The 26,512-nt window shown below is 40.1% G+C and overlaps 2 protein-coding genes across 2 annotated transcripts in view; both read left to right on the top strand.

Moving 5' to 3' along the window:
- The first annotated feature begins 1,146 nt into the window (after nt 1-1,146).
- The window catches only part of LOC135205766 (D-aminoacyl-tRNA deacylase 1-like), a 46,210-nt gene continuing 20,844 nt past the window's right edge, over nt 1,147-26,512 (top strand). Inside the window, exon 1 of the mRNA XM_064236907.1 lies at nt 1,147-1,299. The gene's annotated coding sequence lies outside the window, so the exon portion shown is untranslated. The remainder of the gene's footprint in view (nt 1,300-26,512) is intronic.
- On the top strand, nt 1,183-21,812 carry LOC135205763 (serine/arginine repetitive matrix protein 2-like). The gene is made up of 2 exons (XM_064236903.1): nt 1,183-1,303; nt 13,795-21,812. Exon 2 carries the CDS (start codon nt 14,013-14,015, stop codon nt 17,610-17,612), a length of 3,600 nt encoding a protein of 1,199 aa, XP_064092973.1. The 5' UTR covers nt 1,183-1,303; nt 13,795-14,012; the 3' UTR covers nt 17,613-21,812.

The following is a 26,512-nucleotide window of genomic DNA, read 5'->3' as shown; positions in this document are numbered from 1 at the left end:
CAAATATAGAATGCATTATTCGTACATATGAGAGATTTAGACCATCCTATTAACTGGAGTCAAGCAAGAGCCTTAATCCCATGTAATGACACAGTTAAAAGGAATATCATTGAATCTTGTTTCATCAAGTCAAATAATAGAAATGTTCTAAATTTAAGTCTTGGTTTATTTAAACTTGATGTTTTCATAATGAAAAAAGTTGTAGATAAATATAAGCAACAAAATTAATATATTCAGTTTTTACATGTTTTGGACTGTAAAGAAACTTTGTAATTTCGGTTAGGGTCAATCTGTCAATTTTTACTCTTTTGACAATTAACCATCTGGTATTCTTGATCTTGTGTTGTACCTGAGACCTTTCTCTCCAATTGTACCTCATTAACCCCTTGACAATGTCTGAGTAAAGACGAAAGCGCTTGGATTTCTGACTATCATTTTCCTGTGGAATTCGCTTTATATATATATATATATATATATATATATATATATATATATATATATATTATATATATATATATAATCATTACTTTATGTCTACTGGCATTCATGATGGATTGCTTCGTCTGTGTGTGACCACTGAACAGTACATCTTTTGGTGCCAGCTGTATAACAGATCATGATTCTTATTTATGGCGCCACTAGACTTTTCTATGTATCTTTGATTATGAAAACGTATCACCCAGACAGTTCTGTAATGTTTCCCGTAAAAACTAATAAGTTAAAACGAAGAAGAAGAAATTAAAGAACGCGCATATGCAATGTTTAGTGACTTTAGTCATCAACTCTTAAACTTTCTGATAAAGTGGGTAAGGACTGGACATTACTAATAAAATGTAACTATCTCCTTTACATAAGATGGCGATCAGGAAATGATTATAGAATTGGGTAGGTCGAACATTGTCGTCAGCCCATAGCAATCTGGCGGGGATTTGACCTTCGTTATAGCATTGCCAATCTTTAGGTATTTGTTCGCATTCATTACGAAGAATACAGAGCGTCAACGAAATATTGATATCCACTTACTTGTAAAAGCCTCATTAATTATGTTACATACTAAGAAAATTCGTATAAGTATGCATCTATTCGGAGTAGATAATCATATTCAGGTGATGGAGAGGCGACGGGGAAACCGAAGCTTGAATGGAGGCATGCGAACGCGACGCCCTCTTCGTCCCGTCATATCTAAAGTGGAGGTTTTCCGTTCGCCGTAGGTAGAAGAAGAGTGCGTGTTACTGTTATGTTATGGAGTAAGCCAACCAAACCTACCATTGATGCCTCCCCGACCTTTTTCGATGCAGCGTAGGTAACTATAAGACTTAACCTTCTTCGCCCTTGTTTTACGGTGGTTACCGAGAGAAATGTCCTTTTCCCAGGAACCATTAGTGATCGCCTGTAACGCCTAAATATGTCATTGGCCACAGAAGTCGTAATCCAGCATTTCAGTGGCCCATCGACGTGTCTCTTCTGCTTTCGACCTCATGAAACTACCTACTATGGCCAGGTTATTTCAAATGTTGCGGTGATTAATAATTTACTGTGCATTATAGGGCTACATTAACCCCATATACTGGTCTACCAAGGAAGTTATAGTTCATTGATTAGGGCAAAGCTGTTAAACGTAGGTTTGACGGTAAAATGGTAGAACAGATTCCACCAATTGGTAGCTAGGTAGCTATAATTAAATTTTTAATATAGTAATATATGTATTATATTACGTTAATGTAGTGTGATGTAGGTACTACCTGAATGATCTTTAATGCTGGATATGATTTTGACGTGATGTTCTTGTGAGAAGTTTTTTAGTGAATATTTTATAGGTACCTACTAGGTAGGTACCTAGTAAATTTTTCGTGAAGGAGTGAACGAGTGATGGAAATTATTTACCTATACCTAGTACTCGGGTGCTGGAATAAGTGGGTGGTGATTGTGCTAAAGTTCAGTGATAAGTGCGCTAAGGAGTTCTCCAAGTGGCCTCATCTATCGTCAGAAGTACAATGTAGCCTAGAAGCTGTTGGTGTCATCACTCCAGAGTAACAATACTCCATTAAGGCTTTTCTTTCTTGCAGCAGTAATGAGGATTGTTTCTTGAAGAGTCATTGGAATTGATTGATGTGTATTGTTACTGTACGTACTGTAGGTTCTAGTAACAAAGATATAAGGAAATATGAAGGTATCTGCCAGCATTGTGTCATTGCACCGTGTTGATGCTCAGTTTAGATAAGAGCATGCGTCATAGGCTACTCCTAGTGAGTTGTTTTTAGCCCATCTGTCTGATTTTGCCTCACAAATCAATGTTGTTGCAATGTCTGCATAATGAATTTTTAATCATTCTCAGTGTTGGATGGATTACAGGCAGTCCTTGGGTTATGTCGGGGTTTCATTCCTGAAGCGAGACGTAAGCCGGAACACCGTATTAAAAAATTGCTAAAAGTGAGAAATAAAGCGATGAAAACCTTACCTTTAATCCTTTGGTTGTTTGGTTGTATTGGAAACTTCCTAATTGATTTAGCTTGTTTCTGGTGAGGTGTGCATCCATGATATTGTAGAATTTCCTCCAAGATTTTACAGTACTAGTATTCTCCCACCGCCGTAAGACTGAAACAACACAACATAACCTTGGAACGTCCGCTGTAACCTGGAACAGATTTTTTTACAAATGTATTGGGAAAGTGCCATAAGGCGAGGCCAACGTAACCCAAGGGACTACCTGTGTCATAACTATGGAAAATGTTACTGTATGGGGATAATGCTATTATGTATGCTCTAATAAAATTCTCCAGTCTGTGGTGTACTTTAGAGATATTTAAGAAAGAATGAAAGAAATATCTATTTTAAAGTTATGGCAGAAGATATTTGAAAATGCCACAAACTGGAACATGTTAGGAGCCAGCATAATGGACGAAATGTATACAGTTGCAATGGCCTTCAAGAATGAACTAGATCATGACATAGTGATTTGTGAGAAACTGAAAATGAAAAAATGATCGTGAACCGTAATATCAGCTCAAACACTAGAGAAAGAATGTTTTGTTGGCTGGTATTTCAATCCAGTAGTGTACTGATCTCTGGATTGTTTCAATGCAGGGGTGTGAGACAGTGTAGACATTAAAGTTAGATTATTGTGGACCATTTTATTGCGCCAAATTGACCTTTTATGTATTTTTTAAATGCTTAGGTCACAAGAGATTCCCATATATTGACTTGTGGTTATAGTAAGGCCTTGCTTGCTCTACTGTATCCTCAGTGTAAATTAGCAATACTTTTTTTCCTTTAAATCTTCATATTCTGATTAAGTAAACAAATTAACTTGTCCACTGAACACCTGGCTGTTATGAGCACTGAAGATTCTGCAAGGTGAAAGAAAAATAATGTTCAGTTCCCAATTGTCATTGTGGAATCGCACCAATTATCTGAATACCAACTTATAGCAGTGGGATGAATGAACTTCATAGTAATACTTAAGTAAAACTAAATGTATTAATATTTATATATACAGAACTTTTGAGAGCCTGCTCCTTTCTTATCAACCTTACTGATAATGAGAGCTTGAGAAGTCTCTTGAAAGGTCTGTGTAGATTTTAATGTTTGAAAAACTTATTGTGGATTTCACTCCCAGTGATGTGAGTACTATAGTAATGGATTGGTCCATTTTAGTAGACCCTCCATTTCTTCAAGTTTCAGATAGAAACATATTTTTGTAAAATCAGAAAGATGAATAGTTATTACTAACATAACCTTGCAGAAAAAGTATTGCTGATGAAATAATTTGTTTGCAACATTAAATATAGTATGTTCTGGTGAGTACTGAGTTTATGCAATCGTAGTTGTGGTTCATCTACATATTAAAGGGACAGGAACCTCATCCCAATAATGTTTAAAACCATAGGTGACCATGTTCAAGAGCAACCCTTACTAAGGTATAACAGTACTATACGTATAGTTCAGAATAAAATGGTTTATTTAGATCTAGCTTTGGTGTGGAATTTTACTTTTGCTGTCGAAGTAGTTTAAGTGCAATGGTAAAATTTTGACTGACTAATAATTTAATTATTGGCTTTTAATACAATATTAGAAGTAATTTTTTGTAACATTAATAAATTAGAGGCCAAGTCTAGTAAATAGTAAAGTGCTCCATAAAATAGTATTAGGCTGGGAAATTTTGCACATGTAGTATAGATATGAATATGTACATAGTTCATACAAGTTAATGCCTATTACATTTTGATTGTAGCCGTAATGAGTGGGTAGGAAGTAACTTTAGCTCAGATCTTTTATAGTACCAAGGAGGTTGTAGTACTTATTAAAGTGTATGCATTTATTTGATAGATCAATATCTACCAGATAATAATCACCTTCATGTGCCATGTGTGGACAAACTGTTAAGGATGCATGAAAGTGTTTCTTACAGTGCAGATTTTTCACAATCGTATGGGAAGACAATAAGACATCTAAAAATAAAAGGACCTGAGTTGTCAACGATTAACAAAGTAGTCTTTAAGAAAAGTGGAATCCCATTGAGGTAGAAACAATTAGGAAAAGTTATTTTATTGTAGACTTATTTTTAATAATGTTAGTGTTGCAAAGGTTCAGGTTTGTAGTGCCATTGAATATTTTAGTAAATAGAAAAGTTGCATCTTAAGGGAATTACATTTCCTTGAACTGGAATGTTGGCAAATTAGTTTTGTAGGGTGTACAAGGCTGTCATTGTACAAGTTCTGTATGGTTTGATGTTAGGCCACAAGAATATAATAGATTATACGGCTTAGTAAGGTCTATTAGATTGTTCCCATTAATTTAGATTTATTTAAAATAGTGACCACAAGCTTTTTCATGAGTAAGAAACTTAACAGTTAATTATTATCATGTGCATGCCTTAATTGCCCTCACTTATTGGGAACAAAACCAGAATGGAAGAATTGCAGTTCAAGGTTAGCTGCATAGTTAAGTGGAGATGTTTCTTCACACAGGGAAAGCAGCTGCATTCCCAAGTGCTGCTGACAAATAAGGCACATATAGAATTATGGTTTGTTGCACTCAGTATATTGATAGGGTCAATATTACATATTTATTTAGAATATTATATTGTTCTTAATTTATTTCTGGATTTCCACTGATAGTGTTCTCCTTTATTTCTTGTTTGTTATTTTCTGTAAAGCAGAATTGAAAATGCCCTGTGACAATGTTCCAAGTGCTTGTTTTTTCTTTAGGCCTTAAGTGGAATGAGTTCAGTTGTGTGTGAATGGCATGTTAACTACTAGTACTTAAAAACAGCCTTCTTGTTAGGATGTTTCTCTTCGTATGCAAAGAACTAGGTACTGTACCTGTATTTCAAAACCATATAAAACTTTGATTTTAAAAATTTCCTTGTATCCATCCTGGTCTTTTTTTATCGTGTTTTTTGGGGAGGGGCGATAAATTCTTAACATCAATTAGTATAAGAAGTGGGTGACTCATTTGCACCTCCATATGTACTGTAATGTACTGTAATTGAATTATTTTATGATTAGAAGCAGTTACTTCAGTAACATTTGTTGTAGGACAGTTCAGATATATAGTATATGTAGTCTTTTCATTCTTAAACTCATGTTTGAAAGGGGTTATTATTATGCTAACTAAATCTACAAGTGTCTTTAAGGGAAGTTGATGCCATAAGGCCCCATTATAAAATAAGTGACTGTTTCTTTCTTATGATTGAAGGGATTTGCTTCAGTTTTTACTGCTTATTCTACAACTAATAATGAAAATTCTCTTTATTTAGCAATAACATTTCAAGCTATGTTTATTTACATGTAAAACAGCCCAAAACAGTGTACGTATAGCTCAAACTAATGTTAAAAGATATTTTGTTCATGAAACTTACCTGTCAGATATATATATAGCTGTATTTTCCGAAGTCCGACAGAAATTAAAAAACTTACGACACACGTAGTGGGAGTCAGGTGGTTAGTACCCATTCCCGCCGCTGGGAGGCGGGTATCAGGAATCATTCCCATTTTCTATTCATAATTTTTCTGTCGCCGGTGTTGTAAACACAGTTTTCAGCACCTCCGTCTTGAATTTAGGAAACTTGGCTACTATAAGTACCCCTTTTTGATTTTTTGGTATCTTGACTTTTGGATCGGTGGCTAGGCACACGTTAATTGTGGATTTGATTGATTTTGGCTTGATTTCTCTTTATATAAGATGTCTGGTTCTAGTTCGGCTAGCGCCAGGTTTTGTACCAAGAGTGATTGTCGAGGTAGGCTACTGAAAGCATCAGTAGACCCTCATACTTTGTGTAAGATTTGCAGAGAGCATGATTGCATGTATGAAAGTCGCTGCAAGGAATGTGAGTGTCTTTCTGATTCTGGATGGAGAGCGTATGAGTCCTATCTGCGTAAGCTTGAACGGGATAGGTTAAGGAGGTCTTCCTCCAGGAGCGTTTCAGGTAAACGGCAGGAAGTTCATGTTTCTCCTACTAACCCTCCTTTAATCACTACTCCTAACCCTGTAGTGTTGCCTTCGGGCCCTGAAACAGTGTCTGTAGAGGGTAATACCCTTACACTTATCTTAGAGTCGATTCTAATTTAGAATCTAAAGTGCTCGCCTTAGAAGGCAAAAGTGAAGGTGCAAAGTGCAGTGACAGTGCTCCTTCGTTGGTGGAGGGTGCGTCAGATCGGCCCCATTTCGCCTCTAGGCCTAGACCGCTGCCGGACTCCCAGGTTTCAGGGAGAGGGCATGTCGAAAGCCGCAGGAGGGTTACGGGGAAACGCCCACCGATCTGACGTGCCTTCGGCAGTATCTGTTGACGTTACACAGACTGCCAAGGAGCGTGCGCGTGCACGCCTCCTGAAAGAGTGTTTCTCTTCTTCAGAGGCTTCCTCCCCGCATAAGGGGTGGAGCTCTCATTCTATTTCACGCCCGCTGAAAAGGAGCGTTGGTGATCGTGACGCTTCACGTCCAGTTTTGGCTCTCGAGAGGCGATCATCGCCTGAGAGTGTGTTCGCAGCCTTCCCGCCACAGAAGAAGCGTAAGGAGTCATCGGATGATGACTTTGTTGAGCGCCCCAGTCGCTCTCGAGCGCGTGCTATGGCAGTTTCTGGAGAAGGAAGAAGGCGTCCCCCCCTCGCCCCTCGCCTTCTCACAGGATCAGCCCGTCACCTGACAAGGAATCCTCTCCTACTGAGAAGATCCTGCGCTCTTTGCAGCAACAGCTTGCTGATGCTCTTGCTAAGAAAGGGACGCAACCACGTCCAGGAGAAAGGATGACCGTCTGCTGTGAAGAGATCTAGAAGGTCTCCCTCTCCTTCTCCTCGCTCGTCTATCTCTCCACTTTCTTCGCCTGCTAGAGTTCGTGCGACTCCCCAGCGGCTCTCTGGAGGACGTGAAGAGGATTTTGCTCGCTCGGCGCATGAAGCGGTATTACCCGCTCGTAAGCTTGCGGTGCGAGAGCTCGATACTTGCGTGAACGCTTCGGTGCAAGTTCACGTTCCTGACGCTCGGTCGGAAGCCAAGCGAACGCCAGTGGCATCTAAGAGTGCACCAGCGGAAGCAGAGCGCGCACGAGATGTTAAGCGCGCCTTAGTAAATGTCATTCGCACGCCAGTGGACGCCAAGCGTGCGCCAGCGGACGCCAGCAGCGAGCGAGTGGACGCCAATCCCGCGCTAGTTGCAGCCAGGCGTGCGCCAGTGGACGCCAGGTATGCGCCAGTGGACGCCAGGTGTGCGCCAGTGGATGCCAGGTGTGCGCCAGCGGACGCTCGGGTGGACGAAGATGTGGAGTTTCGTCGCCTCCCACCTGTTTGTGATGAGACTTTGCAAGTTGCTCCGGGTCTTAGAGATACGACCGGAGTTTCTATTAATGAGTCAGCTTTACCTTCCACTTCACAGCAACGCGCCTCGTGGAAACTTAGACCAGATAGTCTTGGTCCAGCCTATTTGCCTCCAACTTCACCTGTGTCGGAAGCAGAGGTTAGTGACGCTTCGGTTGAAGTGGATGATGAGAAACCTTTGGCGGCAGTCTCTTCCGACTACCAGGTTTTGACCCTCCTTCTTCAATCAGAGTTTGGAGAGACGTTTCACCCGGAAGCTCCTCGCTCTCCTCCTTCACAACTTTCTTCGTCCAAGATCAACAAGGTCTCGGCATTCGTCAGGATGAAGAAGTCCCTTTCAACTAAGAGGGCTCTTCGTAAGGTCCATGACTGGATGGAGAAAAGGAAGTCTCAGGGAAAGACTTCTTTTGCCCTGCCAACCTTCGAGACTTAGTGGGAAGGCTGGCATTTGGTATGAGACGGGAGAAGACGTAGGTATTAGACTTCCCTCGTCAGCCCAAGGAGACTTCGCCAGCATTGTGGATGCCTCGAGGAGGTCTCACCTGTCCTCTTCGAAAGTTTCATGGTCTACTACGGAAATGGACTACCACCTTAAAGGCCTCTTTCGGACGTTAGAGGTCTTCAACTTTCTAGATTGGTGTTTGGGAGTTCTGGATGCCAAGTCTAGGAGTTCCGACTCGATTAGTCTGGGGGAGCTGTCCAGCGTAATGTCGTGCATGGACAAGGCCGTCAGAGATGGTTCGGAGGAGCTTACAGCTCACTTTGCACAGGGCTCTTGAAGAAGAGATCCCTGTTTTGCAATTTTACAGCGAAAATCTGTTTCTCCGTCACAGAAAGCAGACTTGCTCTTCGCTCCTTTTTCGGATCATCTCTTCCCCAGGCTATGGTAAAAGACATTGCGACCAGTCTACAGGGGGGGGAAGAAGGCCATGCAAGATCTCCTCGCACAATCTTTCAAGGAGACCTGCGGTTCCTTCGTCCTCGGGAGTTTCGATTCTCAAGAAATCGAAGCCCTTTCGAGGTAGTTCTTCCTCGAGACCAGCCCCTCGAGGAAGAGGCACTTCCAGAGGCAGAGCCACGGCGCTGGCCAAGAACAAGAGTGAAGCAGAAGTCCTTCAGTCACCGGTTGGAGCCAGGCTTCAGCTTTTTGCGCAAGCCTGGAAGGGAGAGAGGTGCGGACAAATGGTCCGTGGACATCTTAAAGAAGGGTTACCGGATCCCGTTCCTGAAACCACCCCCGCTGTCTACGACACCCAGGGACATGTCTCCTTCCTATCGGGGAGAAAAGCAACAAGTGCTTTACGATCTGTTAGATCAGATGATCGTGAAACACGCCGTAGAACAGGTCTCCGACTTGAATTCCCCCGGATTTTACAACAAACTGTTCCTGGTGCCAAAGCAGTCGGGGGAATGGCGACCGGTACTCGATGTCAGCAACCTGAACCTCTTTGTCATCAAGCAGAGGTTCAAGATGGAGACACCTCAGTCAGTGATGGGAGCCTTGAGACCGGGGGATTGGATGCTGCACTAGATCTCCAGGACGCGTATTTCCACGCCCATCCACCCCCAGTCCAGGAAATACCTGCGGTTTGTCCCTGAAAGGAAAAGTGTTTCAATTCAGGGCTCTCTGCTTTGGACTCAGCACTTGCTCCCATGGTATTCACCCTACTGATGAAGAACATTGCGAGGTGGCTTCATCTTTCCAATGTCAGGATCTCTCTCTACCTGGACGACTGGCTCGTACGAGCCTCCTCTCGAAAGACCGGTGTCTGGAGGACCTTCACAGTGACGAACTTTGTCGTTAACGAAGTCCCTGGGGCTTGCTGTGAACCTCGAAAAGTCACATCTGACCCCTTCTCAGTCTTTAGTCTATCTGGGGGATTCAGATGGACTCAGTGGCTTTTCGGGCTTTTCCGTCCCAGGGGCGACAACTAGATTGCCTAAGCAAAGTGTCAACCTTTCTGGGGAAGGAATCATGCTCGGTGAGGGAATGGATGGAGTCTGCTGGGGACCATTTCCTCACTGGAGAAGTTTGTTTCCCTAGGGAGGTTGCACCTCAGACCTCTTCATTCTTCCTTGCCGACAATTGGAAGCACCAAAACACTTTGGATTCGATTCTGGTGTTATCAGAAGAGGTAAAGGTAACACCTAAGATGGTGGAACCGACCCTTTTGAAGCTCGCAGAGGGTCTTTCCCTCAAGCTTCAGAACCCCGACCTAGTGTTGTTTTCCGACGCGTCTTCCACGGGGTGGGGAGCAACACTGGGGGGGAAGGAAGTGTCAGGCACCTGGAGAGGGGAACAGGTGTCCTGGCACATAAACCTCAAGGAGCTGGCAGCAGTTCATCTGGCGCTCCAGTTCTTTCAGAACGAAGTCTCCGGCAATGTGGTGCAGATCAACTCGGACAACACCACAGCCCTGGCATACCTCAAGAAAACAGGGAGGAACCCCACTCTTGATCCCTGTTCTTCCTTGCAAAGGAGATCCTGTTATGGGCGAAGGCACACGACCGTCTCTATACTGACGAGATTCATATCAGGGGTAGAAAACGTCCGTGCAGATCTGCTCAGTCGACAAGGTCAACTTCTGCCGACGGAGTGGACCCTTCATCAGGAAATATGCCAGAGGTTGTGGAAGTTATGGGGATGTCCTCTCGTAGACATCTTCAAACTTCCAGGACAACGAGACTCCCGCGGTACGCTCACCCCGTTCTAGACCCAGGAGCAGTAGCAGTAGACGCCCTTCTTTTTGGTACTGGAAACGGGACTAGACTATATGCCTTTCCCCCGTTCAAGATCCTAGGGGAAGTAATAAGAAAATTCGCGGCATCAGAGGGAACGAGGATGATCTCATCGCCCCCTTCTGGACCAGCGACCGACTGGTTCACAGAGGTCATGTCCTTTTTTGTAGACTTTCCGAGGACTCTGCCTCCAAGGATAGATCTACTCAAACAGCCCCACTTCGAGGAGGTATCCAAAAACCTCCCCTCCTCGCTCTGGTCTGACTGCGTTCAGACTATCCAGAAGTTGGCCAGAGCGAGGGGTTTTTCAAGACCAGTGGCGAAAGCAATCGCAACGGCAAGAAGACCTTCTTCTATTGCCGTATACCAATCCAAAGTGGGCTGTTTTCCGGAGCTGGTGCAGGAAGAAAGACATTTCCTCCACCTCTACCTCTGTGAGCCAGATCGCAGACTTCCTTCTCTACTTGAGAAATGAAGTTCGCTTAGCTGGTGCCTTACGATAAAAGGCTACAGAAGTGTGCTTTCTGTAGTCTTTAGGCATAGAGGACTGGACTTAGCCAACAACAGAGACCTTCATGATCTTCTTAAGTCTTTCGAGACTTCGAAGGTACCTCCAAGAGTCCCTTCTTGGAATTTAGACATTGTTCTAAAGTTTTTGATGTCCAGTAATTTTGAACCTCTCAACTTAGCTTCGCTTAGAAACCTTACAAGGAAGACACTTTTTTCTAACGGCTCTGGCGACGGCGAAGAGAGTTAGTGAGATCCAGGCTATAAGCAACGCATGTTGGGTTTAAGAACTCTGATGCGGTTTGTTCTTTAAGCCCTATGTTCTTAGCAAGAACGAAACCCGTCCAACCCTTGGCCCAAGACATTTGAAATCAAGGGTTTGACAGAGATCGTGGGTAATGAGCCAGAGAGAGTCCTGTGCCCTGTCAGGGCTCTCAAATTCTATTTAGACAGAACGAAGGACTGTAGAGGACCTTCGGGCAACTTGTGGTGCTCGGTTAAGAAGCCCGATCTTCCCATGTCAAAGATTGCGCTTTCTTTCTTCTTGAGAGACACCATTAAGGAAGCTCATTCCACATGTAGTGATAGTGACATGAAGCTTTTGAAAGTGAAATGCCCACGAGGTGAGGGCTATTTCGACCTCGATAGCCTTTCACAGAAAATATGGCACTCAGTGACATTTTGAGTGCCACATATTGGCGGAGCAACTCGGTGTTCGCTTCACACTACCTGCGGGAGGTGAAAGCGACATAACGAACGTTGCTCGGTCGCTTGGACCATACGTCGCTGCAGACACTGTTTTGGGGCAGGAGGTAGCACTCATCCTTTCCTTTAGTGGTTAGATGAGCTTTTAATTGTGTGTGTTTTTTGGTTGTGGGTTGACCGCCCGAGGCGGATCTCCCTTCTTTAGTCTAGTTTAGTGGTTATACCTTTGGTAGACAAGGCCAGGTGGTTTTTTACTTCGTTGCCCTCATTGTATGGTCAATGGTCTAGTCACATCGTGGTCACGCCCCCGTTGACAGATCATCTTGAGTGCACCAGCTATATAGGTCTCTACCTCGCTGGCAACTCTAATAGCACAAGCAGACTTACGCGGCAGTAACCACGAAGTCAGCTATGCTAACAGGTAAGGAATCAAGATATCATTTATCTGCATATATATGTTTCCTAAAATTCTTCTATCTGTCTACTCCCTCCACCAAAGGTGGGATTCAGCTATATATATATCTGACAGGGGTAAGTTTTCATGAACAAAATGAAATATTGTAATGATACAATTAAGTTTGTTCATACTTACCTGGCAGATATATATAATAAGTACCCACCCACCCCTCCCCTCAGGAGACAGTGAAATAAAAATTATGAATAGAAAATGGGAATGATTCCTGATACCCGCCTCCCAGCGGCGGGAATGGGTACTAACCACCTGACTCCCACTACGTGTGTCGTAAGTTTTTTAATTTCTGTCGGACTTCGGAAAATACAGCTATATATATATCTGCCAGGTAAGTATGAACAAACTTAATTGTATCATTACAATATCATGTTTATTTACACGTACATATAACAGTTCAAATCTGTGTATAACTTACTTGATCCTATCAAAAATATTCTGACTTTTTTATAAATCTTTTTACAATTTGTGGTTCATAGTGTCCTGCTAACAATAAACACAATTGTCAACAAACAAGTCTCAAAATCTTTTTAACAGTATCGCTTTTGGGTATGTTTATTAGACATAAGCGCTTTTGGGTATGTTTATTAGACATAAGAGTTGAATAACTGATAACTAAAATTAAAAATTTTCTCGAAATTTGGCTGTCGGCTCGCCTCTTAAATCAGGATTTAATAATATACAAGGAACAATTGAGAGACTCCAGTGTTGCAGAAATGCTGTCAGGTTTTTTTATTTTCCCCGTTTGTTTTTTTTGTGGGCTTTGAGACTGCTGATGTTATTAGAAAAACCGTTTTGAGCTGCTTGGAAATTAAAGTTTTACAGTTAAGGTATATATGCCATAAAAATGGATTATGTCTTCGGAATGATGACTGCAGATTCATATGAAACTTGCATATCATGTCATATATTCCAGGTGACCTCAAAGTTCATATGGTTAACCTTTTCCAGACAGGTCATTTGTAACTTGTATTCGCTGATTGATGAGGCACCACTACGACAACTTTTCTGAGTGAAGCGTTGTAGAATAAATTATAAGAAACTTGAATGTCGCAGATTGGTGATAGTACTTCTTCCATCCGCAAGAGATTCTGGTCTAATTATTATTGATAAAGAAGACTCCACAATGGCCTCTGCATCTACAAAGTGAACCATTAAGTCCACAGAGGCAGAAATATAAGTAAAGTTGGTAGATAGACTGGCCATTTTATTTTTCAGTTTTAGTGCTGTAATCATGTGTTATAGGTTTCCATCAGAATGATTTTGCATTTTTAATGGACCTACCATTTTAGTTGAACAGTTAAAGCCAAGGTATAACAAGCAGAATATACTGTTTGGAGTCCTCTCTGTAGGACTCTAGGGTTACTGATCCAGTAGCAGTAATTGTTATTTCTGCATTGATCTTCAAGCTTTTGAAGCCCCCTTGTTTGTGACAAGTGAGTTCCTTTTGTTGAGGAGTGAGTGGACTGCCATCAGAGGGCAACGGTGCATGGTAGTTTTCATGGATTTAGTATCTATGCAACCTAGAAATTTTTCTCATATTTGCTCATCACTTTCTTACAGGTCGCTCACAATAATGAGGGGCAATAAACCTTGGCAGATCATGAAGATGAAGCTTTGATGCCTACTATTGACAGCTACTGCCTTGTGCTATTAAGTGAGATCAGTGTATTTCCTCCTTGCCTGTTGAAAATTATAGTGTAAATTTCTAGAATTGCAAGACACCTGTGCATTTAAGATATTTAATTGAAAGTGTGTTCAGATCTTTTTGGTTTTCCAAAATGTGGCGAGGTGTGGCAAGAGCAGAAGTGGAACGAAGTGCAAGTATTGATTACCAGCATGGTCGGCCAAGCCTTGAAAGTATGCCGATGAAAGGTAGCGGCTCTTCAGATCCACAGATGAGGTCCGGTGGTTCATATCCTCCAGATTTAAGGGAAGCTATCACAGGCCTTCATACAAAGGACCTGTACAGGAGTGAGATGCGGAATTCAGTTGAAGGCCGTTACCATGACTCCAGAGAGACAAGTGCTGGCTCTGGCTACCTACAAGAATTCAAAGGTGCTGTGGATGGTTCTTACTCAGGAGGTGGTAGCGATTTGAGGAACTCAATATCAAGATCTTACAGAGATGGAAGTGAAGGCAGTAATACAAGAATGGATTCAGGGCATGCAAAGGAACCGGTTTCCAGACCTTTTGAGAGAGACTTGAGGAATATAATTTCTGGATCCCATTCCAGGGATTTCAGGGAATCTATTCTAAGTGCTGGAGGAAGGAACCCTGCCTCCTCCAAGGAGGTAATGTCTGACATGTTCTCAGGTGATTTACGTGATGCCATAACAAGATCTAATCATAGGAGTGGTACCTCAAAGCAGATCTCATATTCAATGGCTATTGAAGAAGAGAGTTCCAGAGAGTCCAGTCATGATAGTCACCTTAAAAGAGAAGTGAAGCTGGACCATCACTTTTCAAGAGAATCCAGTGGACACATGAGGAATCCTGAAAGTGGGTATTATGCAAAAGGATCAGATCAATTTGGGAAAAGTGGCTCAAGCCATCATGATTCTCATGCCAGAGAACTGAAAGATGATGATTACGCATTTTTAGCAAAAACCTTAAAAGAAACTGTTGACCCTAAACTTGGTTGGTCTAAGGGTTCTAACTCATTTGCGGAACCTATTGGGATTAGTCCATCCAGAATTACCGTTAATGAAGTGTCTGATTACAAAAAATCATATCACCATTCGGATTCAGGCATTCCTCAAGCTACATCATACATTTTAGAAAATAGTGCATTAATGATGAATATGAACCCAACACCAGTTTCTATCAGTTCAACTACTATAAAGCCCCATACTGTCACAAATATTGGCAGTAATCCACAACTTTTGCCAGCTGGTGGACTAGGTGTGAAGCTTCAAACAAATTTATATGGGGGTAATGATTTGATGTTATTGAATTCACTCCAAAGTAGAAGCCAGAGTGTAGTTTCTTTAGCTCCAGTTGTCATGTCTACACCAGTTCAGATTATGGAAGCAACTACCGTAAACAAAGCTCCTAGTGTTACTTTGGGTGGAACATTTTGGGATTCAATAAAGAAAGAAGGGCTGCTTTCATATGAGAAGAACCCTGTTAAAATGACATTGGATTCCAGTGAGCTTGATGCAACTCATCCAGTTGGAGAAGACTTTCAGATACCCTCGTTCCCCAAGAAACGCACTGCTGAGCTCAAAAGAAGTCGTAGTAGGTCCCCTCCAGGCCGGAGGGATAAAAGCTATAAACTTTCTGTTTCACCAAAGATTAGATCTGATGCAAAGAGAGAGCATATGTCAAGACAAATAAGAGAAAGGGCAAGAAGAGATAGTCTTTCACCAAGACCAGAAAGGATGAGGTCACGCACGCCACCACCTGATAAAGACAGGGGATTAAGTAGAAGAGGTCATTTGCAAGAAAGGCCTTTGCATGCAAGAGAAGAATCACCTGGAAGATATAGGGACAGGTCACCAAGATTGCGAGAAATTTCTCCCCTTCGCTTAAGGAAAGATCATTTACAGCGATCAAGGGAATCATCTCCTCGAATGGTTAGAGACAGGTCTCCTAGGAGGCTGAGAGAGAGATCTCCCCATATGATACGGGAAGTGTCGCCTGAAATGCCAAGGGAAATGGGTTCAAGAATGCAAAGAGAAAGATCTCGAATTTTTAGAGAAGCATCGCCTCGAATGATTAGAGAGAGGTCACCCCACATGGTTAGGGAATATTCCACTCATGTGTTTGATGAAAGGTCTCGAAGTATAAGAGACTTGTCTCCTAGATTGGAGAGAGGATTGGAGAGAGGGAAATCTCCCCCAAAGTACCGAGAAATGTCTCCTCATCATTTGCGGCAGAGACACGAATCCCCGCCGAGACGTTCAAGAGATGTAAGAAGATACTCCCGTGAACACTCGCCAAGGATTGAAAAACATTTTTCCCGAGAATTGTCTCCTGGTAGAACTAGGAGAGTCTCGCCAAGTATGTTACGAGAGAGAGAGAGGGTTAGAGTGAGAGAGAGATCACCTTCAAGGCATTCCCCTGGAAGAACAGGGTACATGGGAAGTCATTCAAGGTCACCTGGAAATGTAAGGGAAAGGTCTCCAGCACGTTACAGAAAACTTACACCAGAGCACATTAGAAAGTACTCTTCAGAAAGGTCTAAAGGCTATTCCCCGGTACCAGTAAGGGTTTTGCCCCCAGAACATTATCATGAAAAATACAGAAGTCGTTCACCTGTACCAGTAAGAATTTTGCCTCCAGAGCACACTAGAAGAGACTTTAAGGATAATAGAAAACGTGCTCCACAGTCATATGACAGACATTCTTCTGAGAGCAGATACCCACCAGTACGGCAGACACCAGCTAATGTCGGCGTAAAGGTTGCTGGAGTCAAGGAACAGTCCCCTTATTTAAGGGATATTGATTCACCTCCTCATGATATACAAAACTCTCCTCATAGACCTACAGGATCTCCACAAGTTGTGAGAAAGGGTTCTGAAGAAGATAGAGAATCACCAAGGCGTTCTTGGGATACTCGTAATAGAGCCAAAAGAAAGCGCAGACCAAGAAACAGACCAAGGATCAGACCAAGACAACAGACAGATAAGGTAAGGGACCTTGTAGTAGTAAAGGTAGCAAATAGTGATTCGGCAGCAAGTACAAAGGATACAGGCTCATCTTTGGAATGCAGTCAGAATTCTGTTGAAGGATTTAAGGATAATCCTTTAGATTTTCGAAATGAAGCATCTCCAATATCAGTTGGGAGCAATGATGACGATGAATTTGGGAAGACGGGTGATTCACCTCTATTTGATGATGTATCTCTCTCCCCAAGATCTGATAGAGCAGCTTCCCCAGGAACACCTACATCAGATGAGAAGCATAAACAATGGATGGAAAATGATTTGCAAAGAGGCTGTTCCCCTGTTAGTATGAGTGATTTTCCTATAGACCATAACAGTAAATCTCAACCACCTATAGCTCTTGAGAGAGATCTCTCACCTGTGTCTCTTGATGAAAATAGTCTTGATGAGTTTATGGGAAGGAGCATCAGAGGGAAGAGGTCAAGGTCCCCCTTGTCAGAAGCCAGCCGCGATTCCCTCATCGTTACTGATAGCATTGATATCCAAGATTCCCCTCTGGGAGGCGGAGACAAGGAGAATGAAGACTTGCGAGTAAAGTTACTCAGGATAAAGGAAGAAAAAGTGGAGCTTAAATTGAAGAAATTAGAAGAAGAAAGTAGAGAAACTGAATTGAGATTGCAAAATCTTTCTCCTGATATCCTGGATTACTCTCCCCAAAGGGATACTCCTTCTCCTCTTTTAGATGAGTGTGAAGATGATCGACGTTTTTAACAGGAACTTTCCTAGTTTAATGATGGGCTCATCATTCAGAAGTTCAAGGGAAGACTAATGTATGTGTAAATACTGAAAATAATCTATATTTTCTTGTTAAAGTACAAATTAATCTTACTGCCAAGTAATTTATGTTGTGAAGTTGTGAAGTGAAATATTATCGAGTTGGCATTTTTGGCTATTTTGTATGTGATTTATAAGCTGCTGATTTGTGTGAAGTGATAGCAAATTTACATAGCCTATATAAAAAAAAAAATATTTTGGTTATAGTGTAAGTTTCCAGGAAAATAGTCTTGATCAGTGTAGTAACTTGTTTTCAAATGAGCCCCTGCTGAATGATTTTCATTTTTGAAAGGAGGGGATCATAGTTACAAGGAGATAATATTCTGCTCTTAAAATGAAGACAAGTTGGTATCAAATTGTGAGGAAATTGAAATGCTCTAATTAAAGGAAGTCAATTTTAGTTAAAGTTTTATGTGTATTATCATTAAAAGAACTAGATATTTCTGAAAGTGGCACCACGCTAATTTGAATGCCCTAAAAGTCTACTTGTGCTTTAAATTCAAAACGTGAAAAGAACTTTAACAGGAAAGTGAAATTGAAGTGAGAGAATAACAGAAGTGTTTATTATATTTTGTTATAGTGAATTTTAACTTGTGATTGCTGTGAAATAAATTGCTTGATATTGACGTGTTACTGTGCTTTAGTGTGGAGATGTGTTATGTTGAAAATTTGCCATAGTTCCAAGAATTGGAAATAAAATTCCAATGACAGACAAAAAAGAAACTTGAATCTTGCGTAGTGTTCTCCTGCTGACAGTGATATCTGATTTGTCTCATTTTTTTATAGGAATTTCACAGAGATTACCAATATACGTTTTGGTGTGTTGCTGTGGAGTCAGTTATGGTTTATGACCGTTCATTGTGTGCAGTATTATTTGTGAATTGGTTACTGATAAAATTATTGTGGACATATAGTGAATGGGAACATAATAAGTTGAGTCATATCATTCAGACAATTGATCCAGAATTCAGTTTCATTTTGGGAAAGTACAGGACAGTACTACACTTTGTATTTGTTCCCATAGGAATATTAAATACTTGAGTTCATTGAGAATTAATTTGTAAAGTAAGCAGAAATATTTACACCAGGTCAGTGTTTTGATTGTACATTTCTTCATATAGCTAGGTAGGATTTTAGAATTTGTGAGTGCGTACTACACCCGTGGAATTTTCCTTCTCAGGAAACTTTTTTTTTTTTTTTTGCTCCTTTTTTTAGGAGTCTCTTTCTTGCACACTCATTAATACTCTTGGAGTTGGCTTCTGTGGTCAAGCAAAATGGCGAAAGAAAACAAAACCAATGCTTTACCCTCATCATATGACTGTGTTATGAGTTTAGACATCTTTACACTCATGTTAAGTTCATTCACAGAGCTGTATTTTTATACAAATTTTGGTGTTCCTTAATGCATGAATATGGTACAGTATATATGTAGTCACTGAACACTTCCAACACACTTTCCTTGGTCCATTTAGGTAATTGCATTTCTGGTTGTAACTAATTTCTGATTTATGTTTTTGATGAAATTACATGTAAATGAATATTTTAATTGGTAAAATGTATTGTCAGTTAAGTAGTACTGGACTAATGTATATAATGTATATAAGGATGTGTACCAAAAATTTCAGCTACTGCATTACAGTACTTTGCAAGAATGATATGTATAGTTATTCTGTGGTGACTGACTTTGGTAGCCGATTCATTGCAGATGATTTCACACGTGATTTTAACTCACATATCTACAGGACTAACGTGTGATCTTTTCATATAGTTTACCAGACCCTAACAGTTGGCATACCAGGAATATTATCATGAATATAGAATGGATTCATATACAATACCTGTGACATATAACTTGAATCGTCATATCTTAACTTGAAAACTATCAGCCTAATAGGGGGAAGTTTAGTCTTTTCTTTGAGTTGTAAAAGATCTTAATATCTTTTCAAGTCATTAAGGGTGCACTAAAACTGGCTTAAAATATACTGCCCAGAGCCTGGGTTAGAGGTAGTATTACATTTTCATCATTATAGTCTTATTTAAAGAAAAAAAATTCTTTTTCATAGAATTTTATGTTAACTTCCCCTTGTTCAGGATTACGAGGGTCTAAAAGCCTGGATTCTTGGCAAGACCTAAGAGAATTAACTTCAACACTTAAAACCTCACCTCTTTAAGTGGGCCGCACATTTTTTTTTACTTAGAATTTATCGTTTAAGTGAAAATTACTGGTACGTATTTTCAAAGTATGTGTATGTACCTTCTGTAGACCTCTTTTATTTCATACTCCATCTGCACAAGTTATGGCATAATGGCAGTGTTGAATGAAAGCATAAAGTGGTGAAGCTGTGATTAGCAGTGGGTTAGCTTTCTCCCCCTAGTATTAGGAAGTCCTTTGTTTCACATACTTAAAGCTATCACTGTTAACATCAATGCTTGGCTTCTGTACTTCTCCCCAGCTTCAATAGTTGTTTCACTGTACCATGATTTCTTCTCCTTTTGTTGTTATTATTTTGGTCAAGTTAACACTGTTGTTTCTTTCCTTTGTTCCTTTTAGTATCTGTTAAGGATCATTATCTTGGAAATGCAGTGTTCGTGATTTCTTGTTTTTGATAGGAATCTTGTTTTACAGAAGTTGTTAGTGTTTGTGTAAGCAGTGCTTCTTGGCTGGCAGATGTATACTATACTAGGCAACCTCTTTAAAGGTTCATGTATTGACAAATTCCTTTTTTAAATCTCCCTCTATTAGTTGTTTGGAGTTAGTAGTTGGGATCAGAGTGGTTTTCAGCATGGAAAGCAGAAGTGTTCATCATGAGTAAGATGCACATAATGTAGAGGATATGTGTTTTCCCATGTAGTTGGAGGACTAAGATAATTTGATTGACTTGTTAACTCCGCTAATGTTCTGTGGTATGAAGATGGTGAATTGGTAAGAAGACTTAGTTGAAAAGGAGATTCCTTGTCATCCATAGACAAGAAGAATGCCTCATGAGTTTTGCCAAAATTTAAATTGTAGGGAGACATTTGGGAAGTGCACTATATTACTGAAAACATATTCCGTGTCAGGCAGGAAAAATTTCCATGTAATAGATATTTGCCATTTCTGGACACCCCAGTTCTCATAAGCATGTTAAGGAAAGATTCTACTGTTTCTTGAATTCTTACTTGGGAAGAGGGGTTGGGGGAGGGGGGGGGGGGGGGGCAAAAAACAAAGAATCAGGTAGGGAAAGATAGTAGCACCTTTTACTATTCCTACAGTGTCTGACTCTCAGAGAGAACAGGGAAGTTAATAATTCCTGCTTAGTAAGAGAAGAGAATGTCACAGGTACATGAAGAGGAGGATATTGTGCAGAGGTAGATATTTTAGATTTTCCAATTCTGTTACTGTTCCATTAATGCTAGTTTAGGTGAGGTGATCAGTGCTTCCAGGTCAGTTTTACTGCAAGACTTTATTGGCAGTAAGGTTTTAGTGTGCAGGAAATTAGAGCCTCATGCCTTTCTGTTCCTTTGAATTAAAATGGTTCTCTTGCTCAAGTTGTTCCTGCAAATAGGTAGAGATGCCAGCTTTTTCTCATCACAATCTCTTCATTAGTTTAAGCAGCATTTTAGCACTTATGTTCTGCCATAACCAAGTATAGAGGCAAGTATGGTGTCTAAAGGGAAAAATGGTATGGTATTTTTATATAACCAGTGATAGGAATACTACTGCAATTTTTATGAAGATGAAGTAACTTGGTTTTGCCGTTCTAGTTGTCTCATAGGAACCTTACTATCTAGCAAAGCTCTAAATCTTATCAAGTATAGGTTTTTATGATAAAACTTGATAACAGACTTCCTCCCCTTTGGCCATATGTCATTTTATTCATACAGTCATTTATCCTGGTGCGTTCCTAAGATTTGGTTAAATAACTGATATTCATGAAAAGCTTAATGCAGCCATCTCAAATCTTAATGTGCATGTTACGCCCTACTGCCGGTGGTTACAGTCATCTCATGTACATTATAGTGTTGTTCAGGTTTGGGTAAGTCATTGATTGATTACATTCCCTAAAAAGCCAATGTTTGTCCTTTGGCTTATATAATTATAACCTTGGATTGTTATGTGATCTCCAGCATATAGTTTGAATAAAGGTAAATATTGCATTGTGTTTTTGACTGAACTCCCCTTGCATTGGTTTTTATGTGAATTCATTGCTGATGTGATATTAAGTGATTTTTAAAAAAATGAGTAGAGTACCCTCCAAGCTACTCATTTTGTCTTGAAACATTTCCTGTCTTATCCATAATGCAGGTAATTTATAAGTTAGCTTGACTTCCGGCAGTAAATCCAGATACTATCCTGATATTGACTTTACTGCAGTATATTATATGCATATGAATAAAACATGTTTGTTTACATTAAAGATGAGCTAGGAAAGACAAGCAAGTAGAATGGTATATCAGGTAGATGTCATTACAGAAAAATCCTATATGGTACTATCTGAGGTCACTGCTAAAGATCAGTTCTCACTTAAAACATTAATTTAAGGGTTAAATATTTTTGTGTATGGGTCTTTTGTTGCAGCTGTACTTTAGGGTGATTAAATTGGAAAGTGTAGTACAATAACTTTTTATTCTCAAAGTCATTGCAGTGGTCCTCAGACCTTTTTCACAAAAGAAGGAGAGTACTTATGAAATTAGTGTCATTTAGACTCGAGTATGTATCCACCAACCACATAATATTCCACGAGTTTGTCAAGCTGAAAACAGCTCTAGAATACTTCCAGCTTCATTTCTTTGTCAAGATGCATATCTCTCTCTCTCTCCTCTCTCTCTCTCTCTCTTCTTCCTCTCTCCTCTCTATCTCTCCTCTTCTCTCTCTCTCTCTCTCTCTCTCTCTCTCTCTCTCTCTCTCTCTCTCTCTCTCTTATCATTGTTTTATTAGTCTTCTGTCAGCAAAGTTTTTGTAGTTTGTTGGCTCTGTTTGTTTGTCTTTCTATCCATCTGAGTTTTCACACCTACTTTGTCATTGCCTTTTCCTTAATGGGTAAACGGATTTCATTAAAACTTGGTACAAAAGGAAGATAATCACATGTACTACTTGGTGGCAAAACATGTCTGTCTGTGCATTTGTCTGACTGTCAAAATGTCTCACTTGCTTTGTTGGTACAGTACGTACCTTGTACAATAGTACGTACATGGTTGAAGGTAGACTATTGTGCATTATTGTTCTTGAAGTGAGATAGCTTGTTTTTTGTATCCACATGCTTTTAAAGCCTTGCTCACATTACCATTACAACTTCCCACAGTTGACAGGATTTCACTTAAACTTGGTGCTTAAATATAAATGAAGGAGTTTTCAGTTGTTCATACGCGAAACAAACCTTCGGTCTTAACAATAGGATAAGTCTTTTAGGGTTAGCTGGAGACTGGTACAAACAATCAAAGATTGTAGAACAATAAATCTGTAATCTGGCAAATCGTGCTATACGCAGTGGATGTTTGGTCATCGACCAAGCTTGGACCCCCATGATATGCGAGTCTTTTCTTTCACCGCCTTGGAGAGTGGAGAGTTTCACTTCGTTCTCCTTTTCCAAGCTGGTTTTTTTTTCTTATCAAAGCCTGCACTTTACTTCTTTTTATTCAGCCTGGAAGTTCCAAGGATGTCAAGGTTTTTATTTCTGGTGATAGAAGTTCACTCTCGATGTGGTTCGGAAGTCACGTAAAGCCGTTGGTCCCGTTGCTAAATAACCTCTGGTTCCATGCAACGTAAAAACTCCATACAAACAAACAATGTTTTTAGACAAGCCCTCATTGTTGCCGTGTTGAACTTCCTTGGGAAAGATGCTGTTGCATTAGATACGAAGTTAACTCTACATCGACATCGCTTCTTCAGAGGGACAGGACCTCTTGCTTTGGTTTAGTGTTTTAATTTTATTTATGCGTACCCCAAGAAGCATATGTTACTTTTACCTAGTCATCACAACTTTTACCAGGACAAAGGATTTGAGTTAAACTTGATACAAAGCTAAACTGCTATCATGCATAGATGGAAATTTAAAGATTGTCTGTCTGTTTGTGTGTCCCTCAGGGTGTATGTCACACTATCCGTTATCCTTGGTACAAAGATTATGATGTGTAAATGTCATGAAGAAATTTTGTCAGTCTATCTGTGTCCCCCAGATTGTACATCACTTACCTAATTATCGCAGCTGAAAGTATTTCAGTTAAACTTTGGACACGGGTAGACTACTCTCATCCAGTAATATACATGAGATTTGTCTGTCTGTGAGCCTGTGGCTTCATATGTCACAGCTACCTAGTCTTTTCAGCAGAAATTATTTCAGTTAAACTTATACAAAGGTAGACTATCTGTCATTGCAGCTAGATTTCAGTTGAATTTGGTACAAAGTTATACTGTCATTCTTAAATGTGTTTGTAGGGATGTTGTCAGTCTGTCTGTCAGTGTGTAGGTCACACCAATCCTATCATTGCAACTTCTTCAGAGATGAAATGATTTTGATTAAACATGGTACAAACATAGACACACTTGTATGGATGTGTACAAAGATATTGTATGTTAGTCTGTCCCCCAATTTGTATGTCGCACTTATCTTGCCGTTGCAGCTGAAAGGATTTCAATGAAATTTGGTGCAAGGGTAGGTTGTCATCCATAGATATGTGTTATAAAGGTGGGCAAAACCCAACTTATAAATTAAAAATGGTAACGTTGGCCGACCTGAAACCCCTAACTATTATATAAGACAACTGCCAAAATGAGCTTAGGCACTTAATTAAATTCCAAACTACAGAAATAGGCTTTATTCCAAGAGATAAGCAAGATTCTATCTATCAGGGAAAATTGAAGTAAATAAATCAATATTAACAGTATTACACCCAGACAAACCTGCCACATAGAAATTGGATCATTGAAACTACACTTGGCTAACTGAAATAAATCCACAAATGAAACAAAAAATGAGAAGTCTCTCTTCAAACTCAGATACTATGTTCGTTCCACAAATTACAAAGTCACATATTATAAAATATCTTCATTTCGTAATACCATGTGTCCATGTATCCCTCAATTTGTATGTCACGCATAAACTGTCATTGGAATTGTAAAGATTTCACTTAAACTGGTTACACAGGGATATTTTTTGTCTTAACATAGATCTGCTAAGCATGTCAGGTTTACCAGGTCATTGTCACTTTTACACTGTTGAGAGGATTTTGGTTTAATGTATTAATGTACACAAGTATTTGTATCACACGTGTGAATGCAGGGATATTGTTTGTACATATGTAAATTTGACCATGCGTATGTCATGTTTAATCTTGTCATTGCAACTCCTACAAAGAGTAAAGGATTTCAGTTCAGCTTTGTGAAAAAGTAGACTGTCTTGCATAATTATTCTCGAAATGAGATTGTCTACATATCTGTCCATCATTGTTAGTCACACTTTTTTTTCTCCCGAATCTGACTTGCAGCACAAGGAAATCATGATGTATGTATTGGTTAACACAAGTTGTGTTATCAAATACATCTTTGGAATTTATTGTCATTGCTGTCTGCCTTTGCAAAGCCATGATGGTGTCTTGAAGAAACATTTTATTAGTCAGAATGCTTTTACAAAGAAGTAGTTCAAGGTTTGACAAGGGACACATTGTTATAGCATTACTTGCAGAATGCTTTTTTCAATGGATCGATAGGATGCATACATTTTCATCTTAGGTCATCCTACTTTTAAGAACTACTACACCTTGTATTCATCTCTGTTGAGAAGGTTCCCACTACACTAGGGCATTAAGTGGAGGTAAAACTGGTAATATTCAGATAAATGAATGATATTAGAGGTAGCTACAACACAACCCATACATATATGTTGGATCAGTGGTGTTTGCAAGAAACTGATTACCAGCAACAGGATGAGAAATAAATGTATTTTCAGGTCTATCAGTACTGTCTGGCAAGTTTTAGTCTCTGAATAGATTACTACAGTAGCATCAGGAGTTAGATTTAGTAACAGTCATGATTAGGAAGCTCTTCTGTTAGACCATTGTGCGACCAAGTAAGCTTCAAGGTTGACAACTAAGGTTTAAATTCTCTTTTGATTTACAACATTTTCTCCTTGGTAATGACAACTCTTGTAGAGGTAGGTGTTGTTCCAGGCCTGGTAGACCTGGGCATGTTGCAACAACCAAAGTTTGGACATTCTTAACCATTCTGTGAATTTGAGGATTTTCCTTCCAGCTTAAGGGATTTACCAGTTTCCTTAGTGATAGTTAACATGACATTTCCTGACTTGTAAAATTGTTAGGCTTGGCACAGAGGGTTGTTTTCTAGCTGATGATTGCTTCCTCAAATAGACCTGACAGTTGTCTTGTGTTGTGTGTGTGTTGAACGCTTGTCTTAGTGGTCTTCAGTATGGTAGTTGGATGTACCTGACGTTGTATATCTTAACCACAGTGATGAGGAAGTCTCAAAACTCTAGCCTTTTACATATTAATGGAAATAGGCAGGTCATTGTAAAGAATTTTTGGGTAAGCTGCAGAGAAGAGGCAAGACTGTTAAAGAGAATTTTTGTTCAGAACTCTTTCTACATCAGCCATTGCTCATAACTTGAGTGTTTACCAGGGATGCTGGTTTAACACTGATGATCAAATTTTTTATAATTATTGTGACAGTGTTTTTTGAAAAGAGATTAAATTTCTGTTCCCTTCCAAATTTTATGCTCTGTTCACTAGTTCAAAGATTTCACAGATGTCTTCCAGATTTCTGTGCTCTTGCGTCTATGTTGGTTTGCATTTCTGCATTTCTTAATGAAATTAAAACAAAACACAACCTCCATCCTTACCAGCAC

The sequence above is a fragment of the Macrobrachium nipponense genome, chromosome 24, assembly GCF_015104395.2.
Source record: "Macrobrachium nipponense isolate FS-2020 chromosome 24, ASM1510439v2, whole genome shotgun sequence".
Classification (NCBI taxonomy): Eukaryota; Metazoa; Arthropoda; class Malacostraca; order Decapoda; family Palaemonidae; genus Macrobrachium; species Macrobrachium nipponense.
The sequence above is the reverse complement of the archived record's forward strand: the minus strand, read 5'-3'. Positions and strand labels throughout refer to the sequence as shown.